The sequence below is a fragment of the Akebia trifoliata genome, chromosome 6, assembly GCF_017979445.1.
Source record: "Akebia trifoliata isolate Shusen 1 chromosome 6, ASM1797944v1, whole genome shotgun sequence".
NCBI classification, from domain to species: Eukaryota; Viridiplantae; Streptophyta; class Magnoliopsida; order Ranunculales; family Lardizabalaceae; genus Akebia; species Akebia trifoliata.
Window position 1 is genome coordinate 4,160,318 of NC_141380.1, and position 17,912 is coordinate 4,178,229.

General features: G+C 33.9%; 1 protein-coding gene across 1 annotated transcript; it reads right to left on the reverse strand.

Annotated features, from left to right (window-relative positions):
* Nucleotides 1-5,150: 5,150 nt before the first annotated feature.
* LOC147399736 (uncharacterized) lies at nucleotides 5,151-8,526 on the reverse strand. The gene is made up of 11 exons (XM_086445205.1): nucleotides 8,240-8,526; nucleotides 7,703-7,872; nucleotides 7,570-7,607; nucleotides 7,296-7,404; nucleotides 7,142-7,165; nucleotides 6,952-7,020; nucleotides 6,816-6,857; nucleotides 6,610-6,718; nucleotides 6,445-6,505; nucleotides 5,872-5,931; nucleotides 5,151-5,715 (listed from the first exon to the last, which is right to left on the reverse strand). The coding sequence occupies exons 1-11, from the start codon at nucleotides 8,283-8,285 to the stop codon at nucleotides 5,415-5,417; spliced, it is 1,029 nt and encodes a 342-aa protein (XP_086301331.1). The 5' UTR covers nucleotides 8,286-8,526; the 3' UTR covers nucleotides 5,151-5,414.
* Between the last annotated feature and the right edge of the window lie 9,386 nt (nucleotides 8,527-17,912).

A 17,912-nucleotide genomic window follows, 5' to 3' on the forward strand; every position in this document is an offset into this window, starting at 1 on the left:
TCGCCTTGACCGAGTTAGAATGGAATCGCATTAATTGATGAGTTTGCTGCGGAGTGATGTTTCTGTATCAGGGTTAGTGGTTGACAAAGGGTATTTATGTCATTTCTCAATAGTCTATGAGAGAAGACTTAAGGCAAGGGGCAATGTAGGGATGTAAATTCGGGTTTATGCAAATCGAATTTTCGGGCTTGGTAAGGGTTTAGCAAAAATTGGAATAGGACCGAAAATTTTGGGTTTGGTTTGGATTTTGTTCCAACGATAGAAATTGAGATCGAACTGAGCCGATATTTTCAAGTTCAAAATCCATTCTCACTTCAGGTAAAACCAAATTTTTTATTTAATATAAGATATTATATAAATGATTGTAATTTATATAATTTATTTTATATATTATTACCATAAAATAGTTATTTTATTGTTGCCAATTGTATAAAATATGAAGATAGAACATTTTATTTTTCATTTGATAATTACTTAATAAAATAAAATAGTTACTTTGTTGTCTATTGTACACATCATACACATATAAAGAAAAATGGTTATTGTGTCATTACGTATTATATAAAGTATAAAACATAAAGATATAAATAAATTTATTGATTGGTGGTTCTTTATTACTATAAAATAATTATTATATTGCCTATAAAATATAAAATGCGAAGATAGAAACTTTTTTATTTATTTGATAACTATTTATTACATAAAATAGTTACTTTGTTGTCTATTGTACAAATCCTATATATAAAGAAATTTTCTTTTGATTGGTAACTATTTACTATTATAAAATAGATACATTTTTGCCAATTGTATAACCGGGGGGGGATTTGTTGGGTTTTAATTGGTCCAGGTTCGGTTCGATTTTCAGAGGTGAAAATCGAACTCAAACCAAAAACTTTTGATCTCGGTTCGGTTCATTCGAGTTTCGGTTTCAATTCGATTTTTGGGTAAAATGTACATCCCTAGCGCAACGTCATCAGTTCAAAAAACATAGATTCTCAAACATCCCAAAAAAACCTACTTTAACATTCACATTAAAGAACAAGATAAGATTTTTGAAGTAGAAGATGATGAATTTTTTTATAAAGAATTTTAAGATTTAATATAAGGGGTTAAGGCAATGTTTAAAACAATAGATTAAAATTGAAGTTAAATATATTAAACTTAATTTTCTGCAAAGGTTGAAATACTTGACGTGCACTAGAGTATTTAGTTGCACCGTTCGACACAAATCAAAATGTGATACGAATCTGGTCATGCTATGTCATATTTTTTGTATATGGATTTGTCATTGTGGATCTTGACTCCTTTGACTCAGTTAAAAAAATTGTTTCTATTGGCCAATTGTTTGAAAAACTTGGTTGTTTTTTTTTTAAATTCAGTGGAGATAGACTAATTTGCATGAATTTTGTTGTTTTCTACCAGTATATAGATAAGTTTTGCTAATTTATAACTTTAGATGAATTAAAATTAGATTTCATGATTGAAACATCCATGAACCTAATTTATGATAGGAAAAAAGTCAATCATTTTTAAATATAAATACATTATATTTATCAAATAATACCCGATTGGTTTCAATCTATTTGGTGTAGGATTTGACTCTCTCCACCGAGTAGCAAATACATGCCACAAGCCTTTTATACAAAACAAATTAATTGATTAAAATCATTCCAAATAAGGTTAAAATCATTCCACTTATCTTGTTTTTTTAAATTTCTAAGTTGATCAAAAGGATAAGAATCGTAATAAAATGACTCCCCCACCTGGCATACTCAATCGACTCTCCTGACATGACATGTTTTTGAATCGTAGATTTGTACTCTTTGGGATACACAATTGCATGGAGATGTGTAGTTGTGTATCTTGAGGAGTACAAATCTACGATTCAAACACATGTCACGTCAGGAGAGTCAATTCAATATGTCACGTGGGGGAGTCATTTAATCACTATTGAAAGGATAAGATACATTATTCCATCTTGACTTGTTTTTTAATTGCACCCACATAAGATATTTTGACGATCCATTTGTGTGTTAAAAAATATAGAGGGAACAATACATATTTTTAGAGAATATATAATTACGATAAAATTAGATTTTATTGTATCTTAAAGACAGATTCATCAAGAATTTAATTATAATATTGTTCGAGAACGGAATAAGACATCTATTACATATAATATAAGAAAAATAATATCTTACTCCTAATCCAACACCCTCGTAAAGTTTGTTATCCATTTTTCTACATAAACTATTTCAATATGTTATAATGACTCGCTCAAATTGAATCACTGAGTGATCAAGTTGACTCAACTTATTTAGACCTTGAGTTTTGAAACTATGGTTCAACCAATGAGGGTTATTTTCGAGATTTTGGGTAAAGCAATAGGGTCAATTTAGGAAATTTAAAGCCATGATGTTAACGGCTATACCAATCAAAGAAAAGGTTATGTCAGATGGGCCCACTTCACTAAATCCGTGTGGGTCCATCAAAAAGGTCAAGGAATCCTTTGAAAAAGGATCGTTGTTGGTTGGTTGGATCACGGTTGTTGGATCCCAGAATCCAAAGCCAGTGTCAAAAGTTAAAACCAGATTTTAACTATGGTCCAGCTAAGCTGGATAACATTAGTCCAGCTCACATGCATGTTGATTGGTCGATTTAAACTACAAAAGTAAATTTTTTCTATACACATGGCAAGCAAAGAAAAGTGAATCTGGACAAATACTTGACCACTTACATGTACCATGATATTTCAGGAGAACTTTTTTTTTTGCTGTGTTCCGTGCGCGCACTGCGCATAACACGGTTTTGAGACACATGAGTCTAAGTAAAATGATTTTTTTTTTCCCCTTTATGTCCTTTTCCCTTCACCGCATGTGAGGTTGGACTTCGGACATTAAGACGTCTTGATCAAAATTACACCAGCCATGTGCCATAATCTTTCTAAATTCCAACCAATATACTAATATGGAAAGATATTTGGCCCACACCTTTAGTTGGAGGCTCCTTTTTATTTCTTACTATTAAATTTTGATATTTAAAAAAAAAAAATCAAATTATTTTTATTTTCAACAGATATGGAATGTAGTAAAAAATTTGTACGTGTTCAAGTGAAAATTTTAACATAGTCCCACATCGCTTGGTTAGTCTTGGGTTGTGCAATATATAAAGTGGAGAGCAACCCTCTTCTTGCAAGTTGATTTTTAAGGATAAAGTAGGCCCATGGGCTTTAACGTGGTATTAGACTGAGTGTACCTTAGGGATGGGTCAAGTTATTATCTCCAATCCGTGGAGAGGGAGAGCTCTAAGGGGGAATATTGGCTTGGGTATTCTTGGGTTGTGCGATGTAAGTTGAGTGTCTCTTGCCCTATTACTGAGGGAGAGTGTTAGCATAGTTGCACATCGTCTGGGTACTCTTGGGTTGTGCAATGTCTCTTGCCCTATTACCGAGGGAGAGTGTTAGCATAGTTTCACATCGTCTGGGTACTTTTGGGTTGTGCAATGTATAAAACAGGGGCAACTCTCTAATTGTAAACTGATTTTTAAGGATGAGTTAGGTCCGTGGGCTATAACAAAAATCACTATTTATTTGATAAAATATTTTTGTTAAATAATAAATTTTGATGAAAACAATCACATTTAGGAATAAGAATATAGTACTTTGAAGAAAGTAATTTGACTACTAGTAAATTCGTCAAATTTTTTTTTTTTTTTAAAGTTATTCGAAAGTTTATAAAAATAAAAAAATATATATTATTAATATAAAGAATTTGTAAATTACATATAATATTCATTTAATTGTATAAAAAAAATATGATTGATTATGAATGAGTATATATAGGTACTAGCTTGTTAGGTTGGTTAAAGTGTGTGTGTTGGTATCAAGACCTGGGTTTAAGTGCTGCATTCTCCATCTTATTACTGATCATTAACCTTGTTTTTTAAGAAAAAAAATGTTATTTTATTTTAATGTATTTTAAACATCTTATCGTATAGAATCATTCTTAGTTATTTCTTGTCATCTCAATTCTACATTAGACACTGTGTTAAACGTCATTGGTGATTAGAAAAGTCGTTTGTTTATAACATTTCCTTACAATTGTCATTCTTTGCTTTTGAAAATATCATCCATGTTTAATATTTAAACATAAAGTATTACAGTTTTTTAATGTTTGAGTCCAACCATTTTAATATAACACTATTATGACTGTCAAAACGACGATGTCATCCTACTGTTGTCAATAGAATTGCTTAAACCTTCATATAAATAAGAGTCGTGATAATATGACGCCCACTTGACACATGCCCCCCATCACAATATTGTAGATCAGTTTCCTTGGGATACACAAGAAAAGATTTATGATTATGCATATCCCATGGATATGATTTATATGGTTCTGTGATGGGAGGCATATGTATCATTGATGTTTTTCACTCGTATCTTGATGAAAAGCATCTATGATTCCTACACACTTTCATGTCAGGAAAGTGAGATATGAGGTACAATCTTAAGGTCACTCCAGCACGACTCAACATAAAATTATATGCCAAAAAGAAAAGCTTAAAAGAACATGTTCAAACTTCTAAAAAATAATAATGGCTTTCGTCAAAAGCCTTGTCCCACATTTTGGATTCCATTGAGGGAGGCTATGTTCTTCCAAATGTGTTCATATCTACTCACTATCTCAAGCTACTTATTTTGAAAAATATGGGGCTGAGTTTGGACCACTTTGGACCTAACACCATTGATATTTATCTCCATCTAAAATATAAGCTCTGTACATGGAATCTTGAAGTCGCTATCTCCATTAAGAATCACATTTTCTTTTCAAAGTTTGGGTAAAAGAGGTCCGTCCCCTCTTCTTAGACAAGTTGACTATGGTGAACTAGGGTAACTGGGCACGGCATTACACTAAACATTTGAAATCTAGTGTTAGACTCTCTTTTCATTCTTCTCCTCGGGATGGGTTATCCGTGCAGTTATACACCCCACCTCAAGCCATGACATGAAAACATTGAGAATGAGAGTTTCGTTTTCAAAGTTGCATTACCCGATAAAAATACAAAGAGAAGACACATGCCAAACAATGGTAAAGTCTTAGTTGTGAATTCTTAATTAGGAACTTAAATCGACTTTGTGCAACCAAAGAGCCCTCGAAAACAGCATTCTTGAATTAAGATATCTAGGACTAAGCCATTCACCAGTTTTGAAGATTCCTTGCATCAAAGTGAAAAGATTAATAATGATCATTTCAAGCATTTTCCCGATCATTGCCTGCAGGCAATAGAGACATTGCACCAAAAATTGGAGTTTTACAGTGCATGGATCTAAAAATACGTAACAAAAATACTACAGGGCACACATTAACTAAATAAAGTCTGAGATGGGAAATGCTGATGGGACCACACTTTCCTCACTCGGCTCTCCGAATTTTGACGTTTAGAGGCGCTTCTTTGTAAGATTGAACTTTCTCAGCTGCCCTTCGCATGGGTCTTCCAATTGATGATCTTCGTAATGCTGGAGTTCCACACCTCAGGTTCCTGGTTCCTTCGTCTTCTTTTGTGGTTGAGGTATCCAATAAAGTGGCATCATGATTCTTGAGTGGTGGTTCAAGCCTATCCACTGAAATTTTGGCGTCTTCGATCTCAAAAAAGTCTTCTTCCGTGGCTTCTTGTTCATGTTTAAACCTAGCAGATTGCCTTCGCAAACAAAGCCTGTTTCCGAAAAAAAAAAAAACAGACAAGAAAAAGAGCAGATGTGCTCATTAAGATTCACTTGGCTGAGCGAATTCTGTTTCTAAGATCATGAAAAATAACAATGAAGTTGTAACAAATAACATATATTATGTTGTAACACACGCTTATACAAACCTTTTATTATTGGCCTTCTCATTTGTACCTACTTGTTCTGATTTGATCCTAGCAGATTGCCTAGACAAAGAAAGAGTTTTTCTTTTACAAAAACGAAAAAAGAGAATCTCATATACAATGGTTAATTGGTTACAAATTTACTTCGTGAGTGTTAACCAACCAACTACTCCAAAATATCAATCTGTTGGAGAGGGGAGAACTATGAATATAATAGGGTCAAGGGGCGGTATGGCACATCTGAGAGTGGAGGGAAATATACATTCAACAAACCCCCCCCCCCCCCTCCCCTCCCCTCCTCCTCCTCACCTACCCACATAACGGTGGAAAGAATCAAACCCTTGACCTATACGAACCTAGTGCTCTGATACCATGTTAACCAATCAACTACTCCAAAAGACCGATCTGTTGGAGATGGGGAGAACTATGAATATAAGAGGATCACGGAGCTTAACTGGGGAGTATGGCACACCCGAGAGTGAGGAAAATATGCACTCGACTCAACTGAAAAACAAAATTAACAACACTAACACTTGGTGTAAGTAAAACATGCATTCTGCTATAGAACACACAAACCTTTTGTCTCCAGCCTTCTCCTTCACAGCCACTTGTTCTGTCACAATAGAAGACCCCAATGCTGCAATTCATTCATCACAAATTTTGATTGTAAAGAACACAAACTTCAAGGAAAATCAATATTATTTGAGATATAAAAACAAGATTCGGGGTTCCAGCAATTACAGTGACGTCTTGATTGGTGACTCCTGTTGGGATTACAGGTTTTGATATTAGAATTATCTTGTAAAGTTACCACTTTGACCTCCCCACACTCACACTCCTCCATTCGCTCCTTCGGCCAAGACAATAAAACGTGTAAGTGACAAAGAAAGATGAGAATCGAATACAAAGAATTTAACTGCAATATTTTAAGAGATTTGCTGAAATACTTCAGTGGGAGTCTCTTGGCTTGGTTTTTTCCTTTCTTTCTCCTGCAAAAACAAGTTTCTATTGGTAAATGAGACCATTTTATACTGGTAATAATTCAAAGCTTATAATTGAACAAAAGATATCAGCTGAACTGACCTGCATTTCTAAATTCTTTGCTGAAAGCAAGGCTACCTTACATCCGAGCTCATGCTGCATAGCTTTTCGCTGTACATTAACATCAATAAATTATCAATCTACAGAGCTAATTCAACAATGGGGTTTAATGGGAATGTTTCACAAATTAAAGCTTCTCAATCTAGTGAATTGGGTGTCTCCAAAATCTTACCTTGTCTTTACCTAAGTTGAGTTCCTGCAAAACAAGAGAAATCTTTAACGAATATTTTCTTAATGGATAACCATACTGTTATTAATGAAACTATTTTGTATTTAGAAGAAAGAGAAAACTGATTATTGGAAACGGGTAAGTAAAGCAAACAGACCGCTAACATCTGGCTATTTACTTGAGCAAGGTGCCAATTCTGTTGTTGCACTTTCTGCAAGTTCATTCTCATTTTCGTCAACTCGACTCCAGTTAGTTCAATTATTTTACTGTCAAGTAACATTAAGAAAACCCACAAAACCAATAGAATGAAAATGAACAAAATTACAACAATAGCTGATTTGCCAAGCAAAAGATACTACATTTAATGCCTATTTAAGATTATAACTTATAATATAAGATGAGCCAAAACAAATTGATTGTTAAAAGGATACTTTCTCTCTGCAAGAAGCCTCATAAGTGTCATGTTCTCCTGAGATCACATTTTCGAAAATACGACAACTAAGCCAAAACAGTAGCACTGAAAGAGATAGAAAACGAATACAAAGAAGACCCAACAAGAATTACCTTGTGGAGCTGTTCGATGTAGTCTTTAGCTGTAATTGAAACCGGTCTGGGCTTTTGATCTTGGGGTGGGGAATTGGGTCGCTTCTGCGAGTTGGTTATATCGGATAATCTCTTCCTAACAACACTCCCCAAAGAAGGTTTCTTTGCCACTCTCTCGTTGTTCATCTTTCCTGATAGTAAGACCCCAATCAAACAGTTACTCACAAATCCAAACCCTAAAATAATGTTCAAATAAAAACCCTAGAAAAATGGGTCAAGAAAAAGACTGCCTAGCAGATAATTAGGTATAAAAATCAATGAATCCGGAGATGGGTAAGTGTAATTTGATGACAAAACAAAGAAAAATGAGAACTTGATGATCAAACGATGAAAAATGAAGGGGAGCGAAAGAAACCCTAAAAAATAAGAACAAGAATTCAAGGGTTTATGTAACTCAGTAAAAAGAATTCTCATTTCTTAAACAGGAAAAAAATATGGAACGAATCCAATTCGAAACAAGAGTTAAGACAAAGAGACAAATTAGGGTTAAATAAATACCTTCAAGCGCGCAGTTCTCAGAATCGAGAACGTAAAAATCTTCCATGGTGGGAGAAGACAAAACCCGAATCTCTCTCTCTCTCTTTTTCTCTCCGCTCGTATTGCAAGAAATTGGAAAGAGTTTTGTGAGAATGAAAGAACGATAAGAGGAAGAAATGGGGGCAAAACTTTTTGGAGGTTTGGTTTGTCCAACGGCTCTCCGAAGCAAAAGAAAACTGTAGCTTTGTCCGAACCTATTTTGAATCTCAAAACGCTCCGAGCCTAGAGTGAGATTCCGAACCTCATGTTTGTAACTTCCACACGTGTGATACTAACTTGCTACATTAACTCAAGCCTTTGAATTGGATGACTATGATCATTGTTCAACAATTTGAGGCCATCGCCATCAGATAATTCTAAAATGTTAATTTTAACTGAATGAATAAGATTTTTATTTTTATTTAATTATATCTAAAGTCATGTATTCTATTAATTCAAGCATGTTCATTAATGCCGACAACTCTAGGGGTTGGGTCAATGGTAATTTTGGACAAATAAACAGTTAATGCCCGCAAGTTATGAGTTAGATACTCATAATGAGCATTAATTTCTTAGGGGCCACCACCTGTGAGGGCACATCCTTACTTACTTGGTGAATGTGACGTGCGTAGAGACGGAACCAAGACGAGGGAGGTGAGTGAGTGTGGGCAAGTGGGATATGTAATTAATTGAAAATGCAAGGGTCTTTCAGAGTTTCGACCGTTAGTGGTGGGGTCTACCTCACTCCATATTAATTAAAAAAAATCAAAAATCAAAATGACGTATTAAATATCTTTATTAGAGTTTTTGTTGAATTGATGATCACGCCACAGAAGGAAATAAATATCTTCGAGATCATGAATTCATGTCTATATAGGTTGAGATCATGAATCATTCTTCAAGAGTCACAACATCCATCTGAGGACGGAGCAATCACACACTTGTTACATGGCAGCAATGCATTTGATATGAGGATGGAGCTACCAACAACAACTAGCTTATAAATATGATTCCAATTCAATTATATTTCTCATATTTGACAGTAAATTTTCCTATCATTGAAGGAAAAAAATTGTTCAATCGGCACATTTTAATAATTTTGTGGATTTTTTTTAATCCTTTTCATGGTAATCAAGTAATTATTATTTTGAAATATAACCTTTTAAATATTTTTATGATTTTCTTCTGTCCTAGTTATGTTAAAATTTTGGTGTTTAATTTAGTGAGAAATTAGAATAACTCATTTATAATTATTTGTGCTTTAGGACTACGTTTTAAAAGATTGAAGTTAAGGTTAAGATGTTGGAGAAAACTGATAAAGAAAGAGGTAAGAAATAGCATTTTTCATATAAATATATCTCCTTAATTTATGATTTTTTGTTTGGTTTTGAGAAAATCTACAGCACATTATCTTAAAAAAAATCAGAATCTCTTATTTAATTTTATTTTTCTAAATTTTTGCGTGTTTGGAATATAGACTCAATAAGAACACCATATGTTTACTGATCAAAATGACCTAAATCCCTAACCATTTAATAATGTGGTGACCTATGCCTGAATCAGCCAAAAGTAAATATTTTTCTTTTTTATTTTATTAAATAATAACTCTAGACAAATATGAAAAAAAAGAATATTTTATTAACTAAGAAACTCTAAAAAGACAATAGGATTTATTAATTAAGCAATTCATGGTTAAAAGGAACTTAAAAAAAAATGTGAAACAAATATTTATTAACTTAAGAAATTATATTTCTTATAAAAAAAAAGTTTATTATATTAGAAAAGAAGAACGTGTAATTTATTTTTCCTTAAGTAATCCAATCTCATATCAGAGTATATTAATTGTTAAAAAGTATATTATAAAGAAAAACACTTTAGTAAGGAAAGTTTCCTGACTCTATTACCTCGAGGCATCTAAGCACATGGTCGATGTGACATGGATATTGAACAAAAATTGAAAACTTTGGTTCTAGTTCCCTTTTAATTGGAATCGATTAGAGTCGGGTTTAATATGAAATTGTATAGATAATCGAAATGGTTTTATTTAATGGGTACCTGGAATCGATTTATTTTGTCATTTATTTTTACATTATACATCATTTAAAGTTTTCTTATATTCAAATGGGCATCTGTTTTAAAAGTTTATGATGAAGAAGAATTTTAGTTTTTGAAAAAAGAAATTATTAACGCATATTTTAAGTATAAAACATTATAATTAAGTTGTTATTTGTTGTGATATGTTAATTTTAAAAGGAAAATAAATTATACAATAATTTGAAATTTTTTTTTTACCATCGCTTCTTGGAAACCAGAACTTATGGTTACCTGTGAATGTAAGAAGATCAAGTTTCTAAAATAATGTATATATTAAATAAGAGTCGTGATAAATTGACGCTCTTGATGTGGTAATGCACAAAAGAAAGATCTTTTTCTTTGGGATACACAAGGAAAAAGATGTATGGTTCTATGCACATGTTATGACAAGAGCTTCGGTTTTGCGAGTCAAATTATCATTACTCATTAAATAAATAGAAAAGAATCCTGATTTTCAGACTCTCCCCATGTGGCATACTCCTCATACATTCCCAAGCTGTGCATAGAGAACCATAGATTTTTTTCCTTGAGATACACGACAGCCATGTGGGGAGAGTCAGAAAATCATTATTCAATCAAAAATCATCTCCACCAGTTTCTAATTATAAATAATTTTTTTTTTTTTTACAATGGATAGGTGGGAGTATCAGCAGTCATGTCTCCTAGTGGATGACATACCAACTTCAGAGCTAGCACTATTCTCATACACAATGACCTACCATCACTAGATATCGCTGCTTGTCATGCACGATGATAAAAAACTAGAGCTACTGTTACTGGTAGCACAATTGGATGAAAATTGTTGCTCTAATTGAGTTAGTAACAGAAGTAGTCCTGATCCAGCTAAGTGTGCCAGCCTATTCTCCCACCACCATTGCCCACCATCGATGCAAGTCAGTCATTTAATTGCACTACTTAGGAGAGCCTGGATCCACGGTACACCATTCACTCGCACACACTAGGAGAGACCGAATCCATGATACACCATTTACTTGCACAACGTAGGAGAGTATGAACTCCACGTCTACGTGGTTAATTTACCTGGACACAATGCAGGTGTTCAGTCAGGTACATAGAGGGACCAACTATCACTTGCTCCACTACCATCATCGATAATTGGTAGATCATTTACCTAGACACCCTAGGAAAGTCGGATTAGGCGAGTCTAGATTATTGTGCCAGCTACGTGCCAGCTACATGCCATCATCCCCGTGTATCGAGGGTGAGGAGGTAGGGTGATAAAAGGAAGTGTTGGCATAATTAATAGAATTACACTTGAATGCATTTGTCTGTTATGATTATTATTAGTCTTTTTTTTTTTAATACACGGAGTCCAAAGGATGAGATTTATCTTCGGGATGAATATCGGATATGTCATTGGGATATGCATAAATCTTAATCATTAAAGTTTGTGTTTCCATGGTGCAGATTATGTGTTTTCTCATGAGTCATCGTTAGTGAGTCATCGAAATCTGGACCTAAATATAAAGATTCCAAGACCCAAAAAGAAAGAAAAAACATTTAAAGATGATTTGTAGAATCTTGGACCTTAAAAATGGTTCTAACTACTTAAATCTATCACAACTACTCTTACCGTCAATTACTTGTAATAATGTTCTCCCACCAAGAGAATTTGAAAATATAATGATATTTCTCCATCTTCTGTATTTCTGTCAATTCTTAAAAAAGGCCCTTTGATGGTTGATAATATGACCTGCCCAAACATGTAATACAATTAGATCAGTTCATAGTTTGATAAAAGATTTTTGTTCAGGTTCATAAAATTAAGAGTCGTGATAATCTGACTTGCCCACGCTGCATATTCAAAATACTTTCCTGACGTGCATGTGCTAAAACCATAGATTTTATGCCTTGGGATACACATCTCCACATAGTGGAGTAGCCAAGATTTTGTCCCCACAATTTTTTTTTATGGGTTCAATTAAGAGTGGAAAAAAAAAAAAAAAATAGTTGTAGGGGCAGGGGCGGAGCCAGGATTTAACTCATGTGGGGGCAATGTAAGATTGGAAGTTTTTTTGTGAGGGCAACGAAGATTGTAATTTTTTTTTTTTTTGTGTGGGGGTAACATAACAATAGAAACTGTTTTGTGGGGGGCAACTAAGAGTGTAAAACAAATTGAGAGAGCAACAATTCATTACTCCAAAGAAGGTTTGAAAATTCTTGTGGGGGCAAGTGCCCCCATTGCCCCCACTCTAAATCCGCCCCTGTGTAGGGGTAACTAAGAGTGTAATTTTTTTTTGTAGGGGCAATAATGACAGATTTTTTTAGTCATCACTAAAATATATTACAATAACTTACTAATCCATAGACTTTGAAAATTCTTGTGGGGGAAAAGTACTCACACAGCCTCCACTGTAAATCACCCCTAGACGTGCAAGAGTTGCATGTGCCCGGTACTAGCCCTTGGACAAGACCATGGTCTATGGACTAGGCAAAGCATAGATACAGACTTTGTCCACTGTCTACAAGGATACCCGATTATTAAAAAAAAATCATTAATGTCGACTAATGCAAAATGTTAGAAAATACAGTAGCCTATAGACGATCTGTAGACCTTGTTGATAAGCAGACACTACATGGCATCAGCCCAAATTGTAGTCATTATTTCAATCCATAGGAGCTATCCATTACTAGTTCATGATGCAAAATGCTTTGGCCCAAAAGATAGAAATAATTCTTCATATTGATTTTCAGAAGTTAATTATATTTCCACATCAATTTTTACTTATAATGTACCGATTAAGAATTAAACAAGGGGCTAAAGGGTGCTATCAATACCCCATCCTTTTTTTTTTTTTTTTTCAAGTTTTAAACATTAAAAGAGTGCTTCACAAAGAGAAGAAGCTTCAAATGTTACTTCAAACTTGCTATTTCACGTTGGTTCATAAATAAAATGAAAAACTTGTTTGTGCTTTTCCATAAGCTACTTCCATGTAAGTCGAAGTGACCCCTATTTAAGTTCTTAAATGAGAAACATTTTCCTTACTAAGATAGTAAGATTTTAACCCTTGCTAGGGATCATTTTGCTTAAATGAATTCCCTCTAAGTTTCTTCAAAAAACTCATATCCAATTTTTTTTTTCAAAAAAACAATTTCTTTTGAGCATAATCCAAGGTTTTGAAAATGGATGGCTACCAAACTTCCACATAACTCCCAAACTTCATGAAATTCAACGGCGAAAAATAACTTTCTTTTTCTTTTTCCCAAAGTTCATAAAATGTTATATTCTACAACCCTTGAAGCATCATGTCATGTTTTTGGATGCCACATGGTGAGCCCAAGGACCCGTAGTGAGGGTAAAATCCTTACAAACTTAGTAAATCTAGTCGGACTCTTCCTAAATTGTAGCTTCTTTGTCTCTCTTTGGTCCTTTTCCATTATTTCTCTTTGGCCCCTTTTCCATTATTTATGTTCTTCTCACCTCTTTCTCTTGAATTTTCTTTTAAACTGTTTTTTTCTTCTACTAAACTGAGGTATCGGTTCTCCTGTTAAACTTTTCTAAAAATAAAATCAAATAAAATAAAATTCTAAAGAATATTAAGAAATGGATATTTCTTGGGCTAGTTTATCATTTGTTATATCTAATTCATAAATTTTTGTGTTAAAAATAAAGTTGGTGTGGCAATAGAAGTTCTCATAAGGGTATATATATACACGCACGATTATCACGAGTCGTGCTGGAGTGACCTTAAGGTGGAACCTCATATCACACTTCTTGATGTGAAAGTGAATACGAACCATAGATGCTTTTTTACTCATATCTCGATGAAAAGCATATATTATTCCCATACATTTTCATGTGAAGAAGTGCTTTATGAGGTTCCAGCCAAACGTCACTTCAGCATTATTCATATCGATTAAAAGATTGTGTCATATCACACTTTAGATGCCAAGGCCTAAAGTCATAACAACATCCTCTTTGTACTCTCCTTTCATAAAACCTTGGATACTTTGTTTCGGGATACACAAACAAAGATTTATGGTTATGTGAACTGTCAGGTTAGAGAGCGTTAGTTTATCATGATACACAAATTAGTCGTGTTAGAGTTATTTTGTACGACACTGAGCTGACGTGGAGGTGTGTACAAAACCATAAATGTTTTTCTTCGAACACCTCCATGTCAACTCAGTATCTAACGCAAAATCACTTCAACATTGTTGTACATAAATAATTTCTAGATCTCCTGTGCCCCCTTGCTTAGAATAATATCAAATTCATAGTTAAATCAGTACACATTAGACATTGTAAAATTTGAAAATAAATCAACATAACTACATTTTACTTAAAGTCAAATTAATCGTTTAATGTTTGTAAGATCCATGGTCATTGCCATCCCTACCCCACATTTTCTCAAAACACACCCCAATCTATAAGTGGTTACTTTGAAAAAATGAACTCACTCTACAACCTATTACCGATTGTGTTTAACTGGGTTCGAAGATAAACTATCGAATGATTCCACTAGTTATTTATTTATTTTCTTTTATTTATTTATTTAAGTGGAATGTTGTTGTGTATGTGAACACCCTTGTGAAGCTCACTTGGTAATGTGGTTAAATGCTTGTAGGGTACTTAACCAAATACCATATATGTTATACCTTCCAAGACCTTATTTGATAATGGCAATGAAGGGTAACCCAACTAATAGTAGCAAATGCAAAGAAGATAAATCAATACAAAAAAAAAAAAAAAAAAAAGTAAGAACACAATACCCACAACACGAGATTTTACGTGGTTCACCCAAAGGCCACGTCCATGGAGGCATGAATGTTGGAGTTCAATTTCATTATGAAGAGAACGGGGCAAATCGATACAAGTGCTCTCTTAATCACCTAGATTTACCTTCTTCTACATCTCAATCTTCTCAACCTTCATTTTTTTGGGTTTCTTTCTTTCTCTACTCTCTTCTCTAAAAAAAAACTTAGACTTGAAGTTAAACTTTTTACAATAAAAAAATAAAATCATTTTTAGAAGCACCACATAAGTGGGCCACTTACATAAGTTACAAGCCCAACCCAAATTACCTTGAACCGACCTAACAATACATACACTTGGATCAGGCCTAATTGATTTTTGAGCCATACTTCAACAATCTTTACCTCAGCGAAAAAAAATTCTTCAACCCTAGAAAACGTTGTAACCTCAATGAGTTTATAACACCTCCACCTTGATGAGAAACCTTTTATCTCCATGCACCTCAAGTGGTAGATGCCCTCCAATCTCAACAAGCAATGAGATTAAACAAGTTTAAGCAATGCTCAAACTTGTCCCTTGTAATCGATTTAGTGATATCTCCTTCATTTGCTACTTGTGCAAAGTGCACTTTAGCTTCCCATTCATGTCTTTAAAGTGGTATGGTGGATCTTTTTGGCCTTCCTTGTGCTATGTTAGAAAACTCACCATGAATCCTCTCTTGTTGTTGTTTTTCCCCATCAGATGTGCTACCAACCTCAAATTTAATTTGAGGTTCTTTTCTTGTAGTCTTTTCCGTGTTAATAAGAATTTCGATAACTATCTTATTACTTACAACCGATTTCTCATCATCATCTTTATTGAATTCTCCCTTTATCATGAAACCTTCATCAAATACCACATATCTGCTAAGGATTTTCTTTTTTGTTTATTACATCTCAAAGTTTGAATCCCTTTACTCCCTTATCAAATCCGAGAAAAATGCACTCGAGAGATTTTGATTACAACTTGTTTATCTCATCATTAGGAATGAGAACATATGCCTTGCATCCGAACATTTTCAATATAGAGTAGTCAATTTCTTTGTCCGTCCATACCTCTTCGGCACCTTAAAATTCAAGTAACTTAGATGGTGATCGATTAACCAAATAATAATCATGGTTAATCGATTCTGCCGAAAATAGTTCGGGTAACCCCGCATGTAGCCTCATGCATCTCTCCCTTTTTATGAGAGTTCTATTCATCCTATCGATCGCACCATTTTGTTGAGGATTTTTCTTCACGGTAAAATACCTTGTGATGCATTTTTCTTTGCAAATCTTTATGAACTTGTCATCTTTGTACTTACCCCCATTGTTGCTTTTCAAGTATTTGATTTTCTACCTTGATCTTCCATTTCACAAACTTGGCAAAGACATCGAATTTCTCCTTCATATAGTAGACCCAAACCTTTCTTGAAAAATCATCCATGAAAGTGACAAAGTAGCAAGCTCCATTTTTTGATTTAATAAGTGTGGACCCCCACACATTGGAATAAATATAGCTTAACAACCTCTTATTCTTGATTTATTTGTTTGCAACCTTGAACGACACCTTACTTTGCTTTCCCATCGTACAAAACTTACAAAATTTTAGTTTGCATGCTCCAACACCTTTCAACAATTGTTGTTGATGTAATTCTTGCATTGTTCTTTCACTCATATAGCTAAGTCTTAAGTGTCAAAGTTGAGTTTCATCCTTATAGAATTTTCTCCTGTGAATATTGCAACTTCACCTAGAATTGTATTTCTCGAAAATTTGTAGAGGTTATTTGCAAGCTTCGTATATCTTATTATCACAATAACTCCCTTAGACACCTTAAGTGCTCTATCCTTTGTAGAGAAAGAACACCCATTTGAGTCGAGTGTGTCCAAGGATATTAAATTCTTTTTGAATGCTGACATGTGCGTCATACTACCCAAAATTCTAATAATCCTATCATACATTATTATCTTCATGGTACCCGTTATAATGACTTTGTATGCCACATTGTTATCTATTAGAACATTTCCACTGTCATGAAGTTCATATGATTCAAACCAATCACGATTGGAACACATATGAAAAGTATACCCAAAATCTACAATCCAAGAGTTAGAGGTGAGATTACGCAAAGATGCTATTAAGAGCTCTCCATCGCTTTTTTATGTTATGCTTATCGTGGAGCTTGACTAGACTTTGTTCCATTCTCTTACCATCGTTTTGTACTTTCTATAATCTCTTTTGTAATGTCCCTTCTCGTAATAGTAGCACTTCACTTCTTTCTTACTACTAGATTTGGATATAGAATTCTTTTATTTAAATTTTTCTCTTTTTTGTTTGGTCTCGTTCACTAGAACTTTTTGTAATGAGTCATTCTCCTTGAGTATCCTTCTCACTTGACTTGTTCATGGTCACGTGAGAGAAAACGTTTCAACCCACCTCCTCAAATTTTAGGGTCTCCTCGCCAAAAATAAGTGTAATCCGAAAATGTTTGAAAGAATTAGAAAATGATCTCAACAAAAGCAATGTTTTGTCTTCTTTTTCAAACTTCACTTCTATTTTCAACAAATCACTAAAACACCGATTGAACATGTTCGAATGCTCCACAATGTCTTGTTCCTCCTATATCTTTAAGCCATAGAGTTGGTCCTTAAGGAATAATTTGTTGGACAAAGTTTTTCTCATATAAAGCTTCTCAAACTTATCTCATGTTCCTTTTACGATCTTTTCTTTAATGACGTTGTACATGACTTCATCGAAAACATACAACTCAATGAAACTAGAGCTTTCAAATCCAACTCCTCCCATGTCTCATTAGACATGCCG

Excerpts from the sequence above, each read along its gene's own strand:
- LOC147399736 (XM_086445205.1), bottom strand. The coding sequence starts at position 8,285 with ATGGAAGATTTTTACGTTCTCGATTCTGAGAACTGCGCGCTTGAAG. Across the intron at positions 7,873-8,239 it reads TGAGAACTGCGCGCTTGAAG|GAAAGATGAACAACGAGAGA; the intron begins GTATTTATTTAA and ends TCTTACTATCAG. Across the intron at positions 7,608-7,702 it reads ACATCGAACAGCTCCACAAG|GAGAACATGACACTTATGAG; the intron begins GTAATTCTTGTT and ends ATGTGATCTCAG.